The sequence below is a fragment of the Myodes glareolus genome, chromosome 19, assembly GCF_982192425.1.
Source record: "Myodes glareolus chromosome 19, mMyoGla1.1, whole genome shotgun sequence".
Lineage (NCBI taxonomy): Eukaryota > Metazoa > Chordata > Mammalia > Rodentia > Cricetidae > Myodes > Myodes glareolus.
This window is the reverse complement of record NC_142044.1, coordinates 12,447,498-12,467,392: the sequence shown is the minus strand read 5'-3', so window position 1 is coordinate 12,467,392 and position 19,895 is coordinate 12,447,498. Positions and strand designations below refer to the sequence as shown.

General features: G+C 36.4%; 1 protein-coding gene across 1 annotated transcript in view; it reads left to right on the top strand.

The window, feature by feature from the left end:
• Csmd3 (CUB and Sushi multiple domains 3) overlaps window positions 1-19,895 on the top strand; it is a 1,053,984-nt gene that overhangs the window by 823,751 nt on the left and 210,338 nt on the right. The window contains exon 32 of the mRNA XM_087898772.1: window positions 1,612-1,728. Coding sequence (XP_087754898.1) covers window positions 1,612-1,728 — 117 coding nt within the window. The remainder of the gene's footprint in view (window positions 1-1,611; window positions 1,729-19,895) is intronic.

The following is a 19,895-nucleotide window of genomic DNA, read 5'->3' as shown; positions in this document are numbered from 1 at the left end:
ACTAAATTCAGCTTTGCTCAGATTCCTAGGATGGGGCCGAAGAAACCCAGACACCTGGAAAAAAATATAACACACACACACACACACACACACACACACACACACACACACACACAAAATCAATGCACATCTGAAATCTCATGATACAGATACCAACTCTTCAAATTTCCAATAGCATTCTTGTCTTCCAAGAAACTTGTATTTAAAAATCTTAAATAACTAGATAAATGAAGCCAGAGCTAAGAATCAGACTATTAAGCTTCAATATTGATAACAGGTGAGGAAAAATAACATTTCTCACAACCTCATATCCATTCCCTGGGAAGATACACCATGAAAGACTTACAGAATCTGCTCCCCAGTGAGCTTGCATGTAAGCAGGACAGAGCCCAGCAAAGAAAAAAGGAACACTATAAAAATGAGCAAGAGGCAGGGCCTCTAGGATTATGGTTTTAGAAAACTCTTTCAGTGTAGAGGCCATAGGTATGGGGAAGAAAATGAAGGTTTTTTTTTTTCCATTTGCTAATTGCAAGTAACATTTAGCCATTTGAAGCCCTTCTTTTTGATTGAACTTTCTTTTCAATGAACTTGCAACCTACTTCCTTTATTTCTTCCCTTTAGCTAACCAAGAACCTTTGGTGTAATCTCCAACCATGTTTTATCTACGTTTTTCTCACTGTGCATAGTTTTCAACCTTGTGCTTGCTTAGAGACTATCAGCTCCTCTGAATGTATGGCTGCTTAGTAGGTGCTTAAGTTCCTCTGAGTTCCACACCAGAAATGACTGATCCTCTCTAGGAACCCTAGTGAATCTTCTGTCTTTTAACATCAGACTCACTTCTTATTTACTTGCCAGAAGTTTTCAGCTTCATCTTTTTGTGAAATTGGGTCGAATGCAGCAAGTGAGTCAGTGTCAGGGAACCGTGGACTGGTTTGCCTTCATGGCAGATAGAGATTGGGTAGGGAACAGACAGCTTAGATCAATGGTTCTCAGTCTTCCCAATGCTACAACCCTTTAATTCATTTCCCCATGTTGTGATGGCCCAACCACTACTATTTTCATTGCTCCTTCATAACTGAAATTTTGCTACTATTACAAATCATAATGTAAATATCTGATATACAGGATCTCTAATATGCAACCCACAGCTAGAGAGCCACTGGCTTAGAGTTAGGAAATGTACTTGTAGCACCATGCGTTCCAATGCATGGAAATAATACACTTGAGAGCAGTGTAATTATTATGGAGACTGAGTAACTGAACAACATTTCAATACCTGGCACCTCTTCTACGCACATATGTGTTTTCTCACTGCTATGAAATTGTTAATTTTATGAGATAATAAATGAAAGGCTATCATGATTACTTTTAGAAATAACTGTTATAACCGTTATATTGCTCTGCTTTTGAGGACAATAAATCTCATTGCTCATTAAGTTTTATATATACTTTATTTAAATATTTAGGGCTGATTATAGTTGTATTTGTAAGGAAAATAAAGTTTAGTGTTTAAAATTCAGTAATGAATTTCCTATAGATCATGAAGATTTCCCTCTTTTAAGGTGTCTGATGTTTTTATTAAAACAACATTTTATCATTTTTCTTTACCAGCACCCTGTGGAAGTCATTCAACTGGTTCAGAAGGCACTGTCCTATCACCAAACTACCCCAAAAATTACAGTGTGGAACACAATTGTGTCTATTCTATAGCAGTCCCCAAGGAGTTTGGTAAGTAAGAGACAACTCACTGTGAATTCTTTCATTTCTAGACATGTTTGATTTTCATTACATGGTATTTGAACAATTTCCATGAGAATATCTGCTGCGCAAAACGTGCTTTACTCTGCAATCAGTTAGGTGGTAGCTTTGTATTAATACTGAGGTCATTTTATTTAATCTGAAATAACAGTCAAGTATACAGGTGAACAACAATACAAAAATGAAAACAGGATTGTTTTTAATTTTTAAAAATAAGAACATCTAGTAACCTTGCAAGTGCCTTCATATTGGGTTTACATAAAATGAGAAATTACTGGAGCAGATAAAAAAATCTGCTCTGCAATATGTACATAAATTTAAACATGTAACTATTGCAGCAGTAACAGAATTATTTATAAAACATATATGAGGCTTATAATTCATGAGCACATTTCCAGGAGTTGAAGTGTTTTGGTTTCGCAAACATGATTTCTAGAGAAACAACTCTAAAAGGAACATTTCAGATCCTCTTATTAACCTGACACTCTTTTCTATATTAGCACTGAGAATATATTATGTCCTTTGCAGTCTCAGCATTCCCGTGATTGATTGTGAGTCTTAGAAGTCACCTAGAGGGCTTATAATGGTGTTGGATCTGAGATCCAGCTGGAGCGGTCCCAGATTAAGCTCTGCTCATGCGTGGGTAGACAAAGAGTAGCAGTAGAGAGGGGAAGAGTGGTTGAAAGTTAGTGAAGTCCCCAAATTTAGATTGACAGCATTCTGCAGTATGGAAAAAGAATTTGTTTTTGTAACCATCATGAATGTCTGGGTCTAGAACATCCAGTATTCTGGCAGAAGAACATGGATTTTATCAGTAGAGACTGTTGGACAGTCTCTACTTAACATTTCTGCTGCTGATTCATAATAAGCTGATGCTTCCAGTCCAATTTCTTAAAACCAGATACTACCCATACATTCTCCTTTCCTCCTCTATATCTAGTCTAAGACTTTCAATTAATTGAGAACAGGGCCATCAGACAGGAAGTATTTATCCTTTCATGTTATCATTGTGATAGAGCTACTATGCTAGCATTAACAAGATGTCAATTTCAGTACTGTGTGAAGTATTTCTTCAACCTAGCATACAAGGTCGATTTTAACAAGTTTGAGTTTTGCGATGTTGAGAAGAGTGACCTTTTAGAAAGAACATAATCCTTTTGTGGGGGTCAGTGCCTTTTTGTGATCATGATCATCCGCTGCCTTGTGGAATTTTATGGATCCCAAATGCAAAAATGATTACATGGCCATTGAGAGAAACCTGTCAATGATTGTACAGAAATTGACGTGGCTCTCAGAATTCTCTTGAAAGCTATTAATTACCTCTGTTATATTCTCACAAGGGATAGACTTGTGGCCACAATAGTTAAAAAGACAAAAAATAATTGCTCACATTATTTTCTGGAATTTATACATGCTGGTCACCATGGAGATATTTGACAACAGTTTGTATATGTTTCCTAAGAGAAAAAGCGGTTGATTGAAATAGTAATTAATTTAAATTCCTAATTAACACAATTTTATTTTAGCAGATTAATTCAAATTGAATTTGATCCTCTTAGTTTACAAATAACGCCATATGGCGATAAACATGAGTGGTTATAAAACTGATTGAGGGAATTGGATCTCAGGTCATCAGTAGATAAACTAAAGTATATGTTGGTTTATTAATAAAAATAATTGTGTTCTATAAATGTTCAACATATTCCAACATTTTAATTCTAATTTAACCCCTTTCGTTTTCTTTGGGGAAAAAATCATAATATCATTAAGTCCTCGCATCTTTATTTGTGAAATGGAGATTCTGTCCATAGGAAAGGACAGGAAAAAGGAAGAGAGATGTGTGCATCTAAAGTATGTTTCTTAAGCACCATCCTCAGAAACACTGGGTGTGAGAATGACAGGTTAGTGCCTGGTTTCTGCGTTCAGGTTCAGCTCAACAACTCAAGTCTGTTGGAATTGTTGGGGAAAAAAAATCACATTTTCAGCCCAGAATTACTTTTCTCATCTCCAAGAATGGTGATGAAAGCTGTTCAAATCCTGAGATTATAGTAGAGCTACACAATGTGAGCAAATCCTGAAAGTCAGACCCATGAACACACTTTCATTTGCATTCACCTTCACATGGAAGACCCTCCAGCCCTCCTTCTCCCTCAAAGAAGTCAAGAAATTAAGTGGCCTACATATTCAGTCAACTAGCACTTAAAAGTCACATGGCTTAAAATGAAATAATCATTTGTATTATTTATTTAAGACATCAAAATTAAGCTGTGAAAGCAAATATTGGATTTTCAAATATGTACTTATCCAACACTTCCAAGTGTGCCTCAGAGGTTACTGTGGGAATTAAACAGTTTATTGAACAGTTTTGGAATTAAACCACCCTAATAAACATCTTCCTGTCTAACCCTTTAGTGTGAGGTGATTAAGCAATTGTCAGTGGTTTCCTACAAATCAAATTCCTATTTTACCTCTGTCTGCTCTCATTCTTGCTTCGCCATAATTTGCTGCTATCGCCGCATTGAGCTATTTCTTATTGCTTTTTGCTATCACTTTATCACGTACCACTTCTCACATTTTTCTCGGCTTCTGTCATTCCTTTCAAATTATGATCATTCCCTCTTTTCTATCTTTTATATGGGAACGCTCTTAGAACTTGACTTGTAAATCATTTAGCACATGATCTGTCCAGTAAGCTCAGTTCATTTGTAGAAACTGCCTTTTGACAAGAAGTGGGACTCTGAAATAGTTACTCTTAGAGAAAATTCATACATAAAAGCTTTAACAGTGAACATATTCTATGTTATTCATAGAAGATCATCTACATGACTTTACATATGCCATGTTATCTCTCAAAAAGTCTAAGACGACAGTTTTTTTTTTTCAGTGTAGGGAAAGGAAGACAACTACTTCACATAACACCAGATGAGTCTCATCAGTATGCGTTTTCTGAAACTGTTCATTTATTTGTTTTTGACTGGTATTCACTTAGGATAAATATGTACAAATTTTGACTTTCTTATTGGGAGCAGATTGTGTCCCAATAAATACATATTCTTCTTTATCTTAGAGTAAGAAGATTGGCAACTCAAAATGTTTCCAAAAATCTCATTGGTTTTCCTTTGAACCTCATATCTTTGGTCAGTTGATCAACATTTACACTCTAGGATTACAATCTTATTTCCATAAAAAATAACAATTCTTGATCAGTTAGATAGTTTACTACTATCTAACTTGTTAGATAACTATCTAACTTGTTCTTGTTTTATAATATATTAAGCTATTTTATTTTACTTTGGAATTGATACAGTTACTAGCAAAATGTATTTTAATTTTCCTTCTCTTTCAACTTTTAATCATGAGTTTTATTGTTTTCTTACAGTTTGGTTTCTTTGTTATTCATGCATTATTAAGTGATAAAATATGGAACCCAGTACTTGTTTTGACTTCTGTATAGGTGAAATACTGTAGAAGGTGAAAGAACTCTTAGAATGGTAAAACAGAAAGTGATTTATTAATATACACATATTACAGAACATCAGGACCCAAGTAAATCAGATAATCAGGAAAGTAGAGCTGGTAAGATTGGTTAGGAAATGTGGATGTCTTTTCTAAAAGTCAGCTGGAAAATCAAACAGAAATTAGGATAATTAACAACTGCACCAAAAAAAAAAAATCAAAGCTTTGTTTTGATTTTGATTGTGTTGTTGTTTTTAGAACTTTCTCTTGAAATGACAGACACTAACATTTTTATTGTAAATATCAATGAGTAATATACAAAACTAAAGATATGAGTCACATAGCTTGCAAACAAAATCCTTTATGTATGGAGAAGACAGAAATGAAGAAAATTTGAGTATGTTTTCATGAAACAGAATAATTTACATAACCTTGAATAACACAGAGAATTAGCTTCACCTGGTACACCAGAAACATCATTTTGTCTATTTGCCAACCTTTATTTCCTCTCAGTCGCAACCTTCTTCCTTCTGAGGAATTCTCTGTAAAGCACGGTATATAAGTTTCCAAAGGCTATTGGAATTACGTGCTCCACACATAGTAGCTTGAAGCAATAAAAATTAATTCTCTTAGTTCCAGAGGATAGAGACTTGAAAGAAAAATGTTATGAAGACACATACACCCTGCAGGCTCCGGCAAAGCATCTTCCTGGCTGTGGTGACTGTAGACAACCCTTGATTTTCTGAACTGATACATGAATGACTGTCGCACTCAGCCCAACGGGACGTTTTCAGGGCCCTGTCTTTCTGACAATCATTCTTTTGAATCATAATGATAACCGTTATTTAGGGTGCACTTAAATCAACCTCATATCACTTTGCTTCTTAACCAATTAAATCTTCTAAGATCACCTTTCCATGCATGATTATATTCTGAGCTTCTGCACTGGTGTCAGTTTGGGGGCAATATTTCATAAGGACAGTAAAGTATAACTTATATTAGCATAATTTTACGTAGGAAGCTTTAAATTAATCACCACATAAGTGACATAGCAGGTATTCACTATATAGACTAAAAACTTTGGTTGAAATTTTATGGAGATTCTTAATTCTTAAAATATGAGTATATTAAATATATATATATATATGTTCTTGTATATGTGTCGACTTAATTTTCTGGTCAGATTTCTACAAAGTTGCATCTTATGAAAGATCCTGCTTTGACTTATAATTCTTCACATATGTCGCCTTTAGGCTAGATTTTGAGGGTGAGATCCAGGAACTGGATATAAAATCTTCCCTTGGGCAAGTAATGTATGTCTCTTCTCTTACTGGACCACTGGCTCCAGCTCTTCATTACCTACCTATGCTTCAGCCTCCTGAATCTTTAAGTCATCTGACTTTTCTTCAGTCTACTTCTTAAAAATCTTTACCGCATTGCTGCAGGTGTGAACCTTTTTGTTGCTTCTATTGCTGGAGTCAGGGTTTCACTATACAGCCCCAAGACATTAACTATCTTGCTTGCCCCAACATTTCAATAACAAGGATGTGATGCTGCCTTCAGCCAAAAGAGTTTTTGGTTTTGTTTTTAATTGGAGATTTTTGTCTGCTTTTAAATAGCATTTGCGCATCTTCATGTTTTTCCCTTTGCTATACATACATTTCTTTTTCTGGCAAGAATCCTAACATTACAAAAATTTGTTTTTCTTATGCCATTATCTACGCTACAGAATTAAAGTTTTTGCAGTGTCGTTACAGTTATTTACTTATGGTTTTTTGCCATAGTGTGTACATATGTGTACGCTCATATGCCACAGCATGTATATGGTGGTCAAAGGGCAACTTGAAACTGGTTTTCTCCTTTCGCCATGTTGGGTCAAGGGATCAAACTCAGGACTCAGACTGGGTGGTGAGCACTTTTGTCTTGTGAACCATATTGCTGGCCCAGCACTAAGGTTTGAACTTTGTATTTCATTATTTGCCACAGTGCTGTATTGAAAATACTATAATTAGGTAACAAGTGCGTCATTTGTTCTGGTTATATTGATTAAGCTTAGTGGTTGCGGACCTGTGGGCTGGGTAATTGCATGATGGTGATATATATCATATTTCTACAGTATCATTTCATTCATTTTTATGCATAAACTGTTGGGTTTTGAGAGCCGGCCCTTGGTAATGTAAGCATTCTCAGCAGTTTGAAGGTCAAATGAAATGGTAGAAAAGAACTAAGATGCATATGTACCACCATGAGTGTGTGCACATGCATTACTTGGATACATGTCACAATAAGTGTGCACCTGCATTATTTTTCATACATACCACCATGTGTGTGCACCTGTCTTACTTAAATACATCCCACCATGAATGTACACATGCATTACTTGTATACATATCACCATGAGTGTGCACATGCTTTATTTTTTGAGCATTTGGACATTTTAGTGTATGCAGATGTGGTTCAGAACTGTGAAGCTTTTCTTGTCTTTTAAACATAAATAAAATTGTTTGAACTGTGGATACATTACTTTAAAATTCACCTGTGTATTGGGCCATTTCACTTGTGATAAATCTACATGCAGTTTAAAATGTCCTTTTTTACCCAGCATAGTTTATATAATTTATATTATAGTTATCTGTCATTATACTTAATTTGGTAATTTATTGTCAGTAATTTCTCCAATATTTCAGTGCCAATTTGTCTCATGGTGCTTTCTGTATGCTACTTAGGCCAGTAAATCAATTTATTGGCACATTTTTCGTGTTGTGAATTTCTTAGCAACAATAAAGTCTTAACCTCTATCAGGACTGTCCCAAGCAGATTAATGGGAAACAGCCCCAACTCCAGTTGGTTTGAGTTTTTAAGGGCAAAAATGCAATTGTGGCTATGCAGAAAGCAAGCGTTATTACAGAAGCAGAGAGACAGCAGTTCCATGGTCAGATATTTATCTTTAGCTTAGGGTCCCCTTGTATGTGAATTTAGGGCTTGTCCAGTTACTAGTTTTTCATGATAGTTTTATCACTTAAAGTACTCTTAGGAATAATTTCTTGACAGGGCATAACCACAGTTCAGTAGCCTAGTTCAAACTTCCTACTGATACAAGCAGAGTTTCTTATGAGCCTACCCAGATATAGGACAAGGGATGTGAGAGGAGCTAGTCATGAGTGTCCCAGATAAGACCTCAGAAAGATTCTAAGTATTCATTACAAATCATTCTTGCTAAACTTGTGAACGAAATGTGGTTTATTTCATTTTGTTAGGTTTGAACTACACTGCGCTACAGTGATACTTTGTGAGGCATGGAACTGCAGACTTGTAAGGAAGGTGAAACTTTCAAAAAATGTCAGCATCATGCCTTGTGACAGGTGTAATGTGTGCCTCGGTCCCTATCATTTTTGTGTATCAGTTATCCGTTGAGTATGTGGGTTATATTGACAAAGTATGAATGATTTTGATTAATTGAGGTATTAGACATCTATAAGGGAAGTCATTTCTAAAGATGTCTACCTAATAAAGAGCAAGCTTGAAAAGAGGAAAGGGGCTGCCATGAACAATATTATAAGACCAGACCTTTGGCAACAGTCCCAGGATATGCAAGAATGCACAGACCACACTAACTCTTCACCAGGGCACAATTTCTTGAAATAAATAAATAAATAAAAAAGACACTGGTTCAACTCTTTATCCTGGCCCTTTTCAAAAGTTTCATGAATAATGTATTGAAGTAGCAGATGTCCAGATATAACAGGCATATGTGCTAGTAATGCTCACACAATCTCTAGAGTATACACACACTGTTTTGCTGGTCACTCAGTTTATCCCAAGGAAGTTTTCAGGTTGTTTAGAGGTCCTCACAGTAGGTGACCTCCTGTAAAGCTATGACTACTAGTACGGGCATGAGGACGTGAAAAGGTATGCAGCATATTCATGGGTTGTGGCAGAGGGAATAGGTTTGGCTAGCTTATAAGAATGGTTTTCTTTCTTTTCCCTTTTATTTTTTTAATTAATTTATTTATTTATTAAAAATTTCCATCTCGTCCCTGCCTCCCTTTTCCCTCCCCCTCCCCACCTTCCCCTCCGTCTCTAGTTTTAAGAGCAGTCAGGGTTCCCTGCCCCGTGGGAAGTCCAAGGTCCTCCCCACTCCATCCAGGTCTATAAAGGTGAGCATCCAAACAAACCAGGCTCCCACAAAGTCAGTCCATGCAGTAGAATAAAAACCCCAGTGCCATTGTCCTTGGCTTCTCAGTCAGCCTTCATTGCCAGTCACGTTCAGAGTGTCCATTTTGATCACATGCTCCATCAGTCCCAGTTCAGCTGGCCTTGGTGAGCTCCCATTAGATCAGTCCCACCATCTCAGTGGGTGGGCACACCCCTCGTGGTCCTGACTTTCTTGCTCATGTTCTCCCTCCTTTTGCTCCTCATTTGGCCCGAGGGAGCTACGTCCAATGCTCCAGTGTGGGTCTCTGTCTCGATCTCCATCCATCGCCAGATGAAGGTTCTATGGTGATATGCAAGATATTGGATATAAGAATGGTTTTCATTTCAAAAAGTCAGTATTTGGGTTTGATGATGATACATAGTCTTTGAAAGACAAGATAATTCTCAATAATTCTTAGTTTGAGATAATGTTCTTCAATTTGCTAGATCCTCTCTTTCGTTGGTGAGTACTTTTGTGAATATCAGGATGTCTCAGATAACGGTGAGAAATGAAGATACTCGTAGAATGATGTTATAAAGCATGATTTTTTTTAAACCTGTGTATCACAGAAAAATTGGAGCCTGTATTTTCTTGGCTGCACTGCAGAGGTCATTGCAGTGTCTTGGTCATTAAAGAGCTTTAACAAAGGTGGCTTGAAGCTTCTCCTGTAAAGAATGTATTGTGCTGTTATTAAATGTGGAGATTGAGAGGCTACTGGGATGAGCAATAAGAAGAACATATGTATCAAATCAATGGCAGCAAAATTTTTATCAGCTAAACATTAGTTGTACTCAATAATTTTAAGAAAATTGGCAATAGATCTCTAAAATAGTAAGGACATGGAATTCTTTCACAATGTACCTGGAGATTTAATTTACTTTGACTTTTAAAATACACACTTTATGCTGTGAAGTGGTTAAATTGTAAAGCAAACTGCCTCATATTTTCTGCTAAGTCTTGAATATTGGATTTCAGTCTCTGAAGGCCTTATATTATTTTACATTTGGCTATATTAATTATTTTAATTGAGGGTAAAGATCTATAGCAGTCCCAATTTGTCAAGCTTATTACAAGTACCTAAAACTTAATTTAATTTATTAATATTTTGGCCAGAGTTTCCATTGCCACTATGAGATATTTAGTCAATGCAATATTTGTGAGGATTAAAATTAGACATAATTATTCTCTCACCATTTTATTACTTCTAACTATTATACAACATGTTGTATACATTGTTTAATTTAGAGGAATTCCCATGGATACCTTTATTCTTATCTGCTCTATTGATTAAAGTTATAAAGCTTTGCCAGTTGGTACATCTCAGTAAATGGTAATATTAATTCAAAACCCGTATTATAGAAGCATGTAAAATAATGATGGGTCTTCTATAATTTCACTTTTTAAGATTTTGTAGTATACTTTTAGATGAGTAGGAAAAATTATGATTCTCCTTCAGTTCTCTATATCCAAATTTTGTGCCTAATTTTTTATGTGTTTGTTTTGTTTTGACTTTTTGTTATTTGTTTGTCTGAATTGTTTTTGACAATCATTATTTAGGGTTCTGAGAGATTATTTTAATTTGATCATATTCATAATTCTCTTACTCAGTCCTAACTCAAATTTGTAACATGAAGGTTAAGGACGCCTTCATGGAAATGCTTGCTTGTAGAATATAGACCCCTCCATTAAAGGATAATTTGAATAAAGTCCTTAGTTGTATCATAAGGGTATCAAGTGATATGTTCTAGTTTGCAGGAAAAAAAAAAGAACAGGGAGGTGACGCTTGTTACCAACAAGGTCCTAGGTAATGAAATGACCAAAAAACACTCTCTGGATCTTCTCTCGATTCCTGCCTTTTGTAATTTACAGCTCAGCATTCAACATGATAACTGACTGATAACATATATAATGAACTAGGTATCAGAATTTTTGATGAGTTCCAATGGAGTGGGGGAATACCAGCTCAATAAACACAGCAAATTATTACAAAGTAAGCACCTCTCCTGTAAAAAGGCTTAAATTGGAATCATGAACTACGATTCACTATGAGGCAGAGCTGTCTAAACTATGGCATGCACCCAGGTTCGATTAGAGAACTCACTTTTACAACTAAAGTTTCACAGCATTTAGTATAGGTGACAAAATCTGTGATAAATATTTGCTAGAACTCATCAGCATAGCTCTATGTGCAAATTCACCAGCAAACAACAGCCTCATTACCAAGGCAACAACAAAAAAGTTATCTCAGGTGGTCATGAACCATGCATTGAGAGGCTCCCACTATCACAATCTTGACTTTTTTAGTTAGGAAAAACTCCAAAACAGTTCCAAAAAGGCACACGAGAGCAGAAAAGGGACCTTGGATTTGGAGTTTTTACGCATGGTTGAATGAACCTGCGTGAAACTGAGGATCTGCATGCTTTAAACTTTTGCTGTACCAGTGGATAATCCTCAGGCTTCCTAGTCAGTTCTCCAAGCTTGGGGCTCCGAGTAAGTAGTGGGAGGGAACCTTACTGCTCACAGCCAAACGTCAAACACATTTCAGCGATTTTAGGCAAAATGAATAAGGCAGAAATTCATATATCACATTATATACATATACATGAATATTCTACCTTATTTTCACATTCTGTTTTCTTATTCTGTTTCAAACAACATTATTTCCTTTCAGTTTACAGTGAAATGACTATAGCGTGCTATAGAATGTGATGAGATGAATTTCCAAAGTGACTGTCATTTGATCTAATGCAGGTTCACATGACAGATGTCTGCCCACGGTCATTATGTGGTGGGTGTCCATGTCGCTGCTTCACATTTGCTTCAGTTTTCCAGCAGTTAGGGGAACAACTTATGCTTAATAATTCAAAGGAAAATTGGAAAAGACAGAACAGGGTCATGAAGAGAGTTGTTTTACTCATGTAGAAGTTTGTATTTCACCAAAGTGTTTTATTGTCTCTCCTATTTATGTTTGCAGGTTAGGCTTGTTAATTTTTAATTTGCTGTTTGGTTGGTTTGTTTGGAAGATTGGTTGGTTGGTTTGGGGGTTTTGGTTTTGGGGTGTGTGTTGTGTTTTCTATATGTTTATGTGTAGTGGTGGTGCATACCTGTGCCCACAAATGAGGAGTCAACTGGAGAATGTCGTGTTCTTTTCTCTCTGCCTGTTTATCTTATCACCCTATAACAGGAACTCTCAGTGAACCTGGAGGCAAGCAAGCCTCAGAGGCCCTCTTGTGTCCACACTACTGCCAACCTAGCTCTGGATTTATAAATGTATAGCTGTATCTAGTTTTTCACTTGGAGGCTAATAATTCAAACATAAGTTCTCATGCTTGATGAGCCTGAACTCATATGTGCTAATCAATCTCCCTAGACTGTGTGCAATAATGGAAAATAATGTGAAAGAGTAGCCCATGTGTTGTCCTTTATCTGTCTATATTGGACCTATAATGTTCAATAGTTTTTTAAGCCTTCCAATTTATTTATTTAGTTAGTTAATTAGTTACTTAGTTAGTTTTCCTTAGCAGGGTTTCTCTAGTTGTCCTGCAGCTCACTCTGTATAACAGACTGGTCTTGTACTCATAGATACATCTGCCTTTGCTGGATTTAAAGACTTGTCCCGTGATGCCTGCATGATAGTTCCAATCTTGATTTACAGAGTTACATAATGTTTGCTTTGTGGTTTGTCTGATTTATTTGTTCTGTGTTCTTTCTGTAGTCATATTACAGGTCATATCTAAGATTTTTTTGTTTGCTTAATTTTTGTTTGCTTTTGAGAAGGGTTCTTGTTGTGTTGTTGTTGTTGTTGTTGTTGTTGTTGTTGTTTGTTGTTGTTGTTTTGTCCACTCTAGTCCAAAGCTTGATTTTCCTATGTCTACTTACTTCTAAGTCTGGAGAGTGTGATACAAGAAAGCAAAACAAAAAATTAGGAAAATACAACCAAGCCCTCTGAAATCCAAGTCAGCTCATATAAGGCAATGGATTTGTGAAACTTCCACGAATAGCTGGAGACTACAGGCACCATCTGAATCTCTTATATTCCTATAAAGTCCCATGAACATTATGTGCCACACATAAGAAAATTTTGTTTCCTTTTCTAATGTATGAGATTATTCCCGATGTTTATGTTCACCTTTTTCACTGCTGTCCTGAAAGGACCATAAATGTTTGCACTGGCTCTTCATGGTCTTCAATTCAGTAAAAATGCTAGAAAATTAATTTTCTGCCATATTGGACTACTGGAACTTAGACAAAATAATCCTTTGCAAAAACCTTAATATCACATATATAAATTAAACTTGCCTTCTAAATTTAAGAAAAATTGCTAATCTTCCCTTCAGGAAATCAATGTGTGCAAATATTTAAAGTAAATGTAAGTTGAAAAACATATTTCTGCTTACATATGTATTACTTTTGGCACACATTTTTATGGAGGAGACATTATTTATAGCAAAGTCATTATATGTAACCTTTTTAAAGTATTTCACTATTCTGTCATACAGATTCACATTTACACTATTTTTGTCATGACAGAGAGATTATAGTTAGAAAAGTCAGTCACAAAATTGCATTCAGAGTCTCTCCTATAAACATGAAATACTTCTCAGTATATTTTATATATGTTTATTAATTTCTGAGATTATAATTTGATTACAGCATTCCTTTCTTCCCTTCTTTTTCTCCAAACCCTCCAATAAATTCCTCTACAGTAGCCTTCAAATTTATGTCTCTTTCATTTTAGCAATCGTTATTGCTTTCATGCATGTGTGTGTTTCCGCATAAGTGTATGTTCACATGTTTTCCTTAATATAACCTGTTCAAGCTATCTAATATTCCCTGCACTGTGTTTTCAGCACTGTTAGGCATTGGACAGCTCATTGCTGTACATTTCCCTGTGGAGGATTACCTCGCCTGCATGCAGCTTGACTGTAGTTCTTTGTGTAGGTATGGGAACTAGTTTGGCAGAATCACAAGTGTACTTCTTGTTCTGCTATCCTTTAGGTTGTCATGATGGTGAAAACGTATGTAGTTTCTGATACTATTAGGAAAGGCACTCTCTGGATCTCAGGATCTTTCTAACCCTCTTCTACAATGCTTCCCGATCCTTAGATGCAGTAATGTTCTGTAGGTGTTTCTATTAGGCCTGGACTCCATGACTCTGAATTTTGGTATGTTGTGGGTTACTGTAGGGGTCTCCATCTATTGCAAGGAGAAATTTTCTTGATAAAGGGTAAAAACTACACTTATCTGTGTGGTGGATATAAGGACAAATGATTATAATTATTGTTAGAGGTTACACTGGTTTAGTAAATTAGTGGTTGTAGATTTCCCTCCAATAACCACGACTTCACCAATGCTGGGTAGTAGCTGTGTTTCTGGTAACATACATGGTCTTATTCTTATTGAGTGGGTTCTAAGTCTAATTAGAAATCTTTTTTGTTATTACCAGCATATGTATGCCAGTACTGCACCCTTGGAATTATCATGCCACGCTGGTCATGGATGTGGGTCATAACTGTCACTTTTGAATCTCCAACTGATGATTCATGGGAGTATGAAAATCTCCAAGTGTTTAACACAGAATTCAGTGCTGGATATAATTAAAAATTTGTTTCTGTTTAGATGAGTCATGAGATTTAATTTATCTCCTTTCTACTGGACAAAACAGAATTTACATTTTACAATAACTCATCTATTTGGAAACTCTGCAGCCTATATTTCAAATAAGTTTCATCATCAGAATACTTGTTTTTTCTTTGGTAGACAAATGCCTGCTGTAATTTGTACTCTAGAATGTTCGTCACAGGCTCTGTCTTGAGAGAGAGCTAAAAATGATTCTCCCATAGATTATATAAATTCTCAATATTTCAGGTCCATTGCTTTTGTTAAAAATGGGAAATTCAAAAATAGATGTGCAACTGGGATATTTTCCAATTTCCCAGAATCTATGTAAAATAGAAAATTGCCACACTAAATATCAAAGTTTCTTTGTTGAAGAATTTGTAATTATAAAAGAAGTATATTCTGAGCTTTAATCCTGTATAATGCTTATTATGCCAAATATTACCAATTAAAATTTTGGTAAAATCTTTTTACTGAAAATCATAGTTGGGAACAAACATAAGGGAGAGTGTTATGTGGGCATTAGTAATTAGAAATCAATGGTACTGTTGTGAATCAAGGATATATGTCTTCTTAAAAGCATTTTAAATCAAAAGTTTCAATCTCATTTTTCCTAAGCATATCATTTCAATTATTTTGACTGTCAAGATATTGTGTTTTCTGTCTTTATTTAAATTTTAAACATAATGACTTCCTTTCTATTTACCAACCTTTCTATTTACCACTTTGCATCTTTTCTTTAGTTCTAAATGTATAGAAATATGCTGTTAACAATTGTAACCTAATTATGGGTAGAGATCTACATTGCATTGGTTATAAGTGTTGGTCTTTTGCTAAGACTGAATTTCTCCATTTGTGATTTAGATTCTCACTTCACAGCCATAGCTTCTGGTCCTTTAGGAGAACACAGGAAAGGAACAGTCTAACTGAGCAGTTTGTGTAAGAATGTGACTATTTCGTCGGGGCAGGGGGGAAGCTACCATTTGAGAAAAAGCTCTGGAAAAAAACTAGTAAAAATACAGAAGGTGGCCTGGAAGTTGATTGTGAAGGTATTGCAATCATATTAGAAACATTAGAGACATCATGTACTTGAGTCTTCGGGGACCAGGAATTGTTAGATAGTGAGAAGAAGACTTTACAGCCAAAACGGCAACCAAGTAAGGCATAGTCATATGGTACATGATTTATGTTTCGCTGATGTGGGGTTTCCCTCTGTATGCTGTGAATAACATTGATGAATAAAAAAAACTGTCTTGGCCTGTGAAAGGGCAAAAGGGTAGAGCTAGGCAGGGAAAACTAAACCAAATGCAGGGAAAAGGAAGGCTGAGTTAGGAGAAGCCATGTAGTCTCACCAGAGACAGACATCAGAACTTACCCAGTAAGTCACAGCCTCATGGTAATACACAGATTAATAGAAATGGGTTAAATTAAGATGTAAGAGTTAGTCAAGAAGAACCTAGAGCTATTGGCCAAACAATATTGCAAGTAATTTAGTTTCTGTGTGGTTATTTTGGGAGTTTGGGCAGCCGGGAAACTGGGTGACTGGGAACGCACTAGTGGCCTCCTACTACAGTTTACCATGACAAAATCTTATGCCTTACACTGGCACAGACACAGACTACACTATGATGACCTCTGTGTGCTATGTAATATATTAAAACAAGAGCTTATAAAGTTCCCTCTACTTTAATTGACCATTTTCTAGGATGATGCTACATGCTTCTAGTAAAACAGAAGTGCTTAAATGACATCATTAACATCTGCTGTGGTAGGAGGAGGGCACTTGTTCATCCCGGACACCCAGAACCAAAATAACGACACCGAAATTATATTAATTAAATCACTGCTTGGCCCATTAGCTCTAGCTTCATATTGGCTAACTCTTACATATTCGTTTAACCCATTTCAATTAATCTGTGTATTGCCACATAGCTGTGGCTTACCGGGTAAAATTCCCAGTGTCTGTCTCCAGTGGCTCCATGGCATCTCTCTGACTCTGCCTCCTTTGTCCCAGCATGCCATTTAGTTTTCCCCACCTACCTAAGTTCTGCCCTATCAACAGGCCAAGGCAGTTTCTTTATTCATTAACCAATGAAGGCAACACATAGACAGAAAGACCTGCCACACCATACTGTGAGGTAATAGTCAATCCACGGTGGCAATAATCCTGTCTTGTGGCAGAAATTCATGCTTACTCAGATTTTATCCCAAACTAAAAGTCTCAGGGATAGGGAGGTAGTTTGGTCAAGCACTTGCCTGCCCAGTGCTAAGCCCTTGTTCTAATCACCTGCATTATCAGAAATGAAAAGACAAAATACACCTTTACAGTTAATATAATCATGATTATCACTTTAGGGACAATAGGGACAAATTCTGTTCAGTCCTGGGAATTCCTCCCCCCCACTCCTTCCCAGTACAGCTGGTAGAGGGCAGAAGAAAAATTTATCTTGACCAGTTATGTTTAGTTTTGATGTTCAGACCTTGTGTTGGAAGTCCAAAACCAGAAATCTACCTAAATGCTGTTCTCTTCTATAGTGTGAGATAAATAAAGACTCTAAAAGTCGGACTTTGTAAACTGAGGGAGTAGAGCTTTATGAATACCAGAAAATATCTCATGACATATACATCCATTTGACAATATAAATTAGATTATTATTATTATTATTATTATTATATGTGAACTTGTAATTTCTGAAGAAATCTATGTTTTTTGGATTTTTGAGACAAGGTTTCTCTGTATAACAGTCCTAGCTGTCCTGGAACTAGCTCTTATAGACCAAACTGGCCTTGAATTCACAGAGATCCTCTTGTCTCTGCCTTTCAATTGCTGGGATTAAAGGCATGCAGTACCACCATCCAGATAAGAAATCCATTTTTAATTTATATGTGAGCAATAAATTATTGTAGTGTTTCCTTTGCCTTAATGGCTCTATTCCTTGTTTGCGTTTTACATTTTAACCACAATATGCATAATTAAATGAGGAATTGTATTCTAGAAATGTTGATTTAAGCCTACTGAGTCTCACCAGCCATAAAAGGACATGAACAACGTATATAGTTTTAGCTATGTACTTTACACACATGTCATGTCATTCAAATTACTTGTTCTCTCAACATTATTTCATCCACAAAACAGTATTGATTTGCTTTGTCCCACTGTAACACACGTGTATTTTTGTAAAATCTGTCTTATTTGTATCTTATATCATGTGGATCCAACTGATGTGAGTTGTAGTCTTTTTAATTCTTTCTTTCCAGAGCAAATAATATTAAGAATGGTATTTTATGGATACTAACTAAGTGGATTTTTTTTATACTGAATGAGTACTTGTTTACATTTGTTTGCTTAAATGGATTTCTTCTTTCCTAGAAAACACGCTCCAAAGAACCATTTTCTTTATTGCTTACCACACGTGAGAAACAGCGACAGGTTTTCTTACCTTCTGTAATGATACCTAAGTCACAAACTGTTGATCTATTTATCTGGTGCCTGCCTTCTATTCCAATTTACTATGTTCTAGGATTCAGCAAGTCATCTTCTTTCATATCTTTCCTGAATTGTGTATTAAATTTTTTTGTGGATATCCAACTTGATAATGAAGTTGGTGATAACAGTAGGTCCTGTTCACAAAGCATCCAAGATCACTTGATTATTAGCCTTGCAACTTTCTATTTCTATCGCTCATCATTTCCAACCAGTCTTCAAACATTAATTTTCTATCACTTGTTTTTCTGCTTTAATGTTTTCTTTCTGTTTCGAATACTTAGGAAAGCTATGTGAATCTGCTTCCTGATAATCCTGGGGTTGGGGCTAGGATGGTTTTATGAATGAAATTGGGTTGTTGATCACTATATATACATAAAAGAACTTGGCTTTCAAAAATGTGATATGTACTCACTTATAAGTGAATTTAGACATAAAGAAAAGGATAATCAGCCTGTAGTCCATGACCCCAGGGAAGCTAGGTAACAAGGAGAACTCTAAGAGAGACATGCATAGATCCCCCCTGGGAAGGCGAAATAGACAAGATCTCCTGAAAAGAAAAAAATTGGGAGTGTGGGAGGAAGAAGGGAGGACAGAAAGGGAAGAGGCAGAGAGAAGGGGAAAGGAAGAAGAATGTGAGGGAACAGGATGGTCAAGTTGGGGGAAAGACAAAGAGGAGAGCAAGGAAAGAGATATCTTGATTGTAGGAACCATTAAGGCGCTAGTGAGAAACCTGGCACTAGAAAAATTCACCAGAATCTGCAAGGATGACCCCAGCTAAGACTCCTAGCAATAATGGAGAGAGTGCCTGAACTGGCCTTCCCCTGTAGTCACATGGATGACTACCTTAATTGATATCACAGAACCTTCATCCAGCAACTGATGAAAGTAGATGCAGAGATCCATAACAGAGAACTAGGCCAAGCTCCCAGAGTCCAGTTGAAGAGAGAAAGGGGTGATAATATGAGCAAAGGGGTCAAGACCTCTATGGGGATACCTGAAACAGCTAACCTGACCTAGTGAGAGGTCACGGACTCCAGACTAATAGCAGAGGGAGCTGGATAGGTCTGAACTAGATTCTCTGAATGTGGGGGACAGCTGTGTGACTTGGGAAGTCTGTGGGGCCACTGGCAGTGGGATCCAGATTTAACCCTAGTGCTTGAACTTGCTTTTTGGAACCCATTCTTTCTGAAGGGATACCTTACTCAGTCTATATTTCAGCGGGAGTATCTTGGTTCTGCTTCAAAGCAATGTGTCAGACTTTGTTGACTCCCCTTGGGAAGCCTTACCCTCTCTGAGGACTGGATAGGGGATAGGGGTGAGGAAGTTGGGGAAAGCAAGAGGAGAGGCGGGAGTGGGAAAGGAGATAGGTTTGTAAAATTA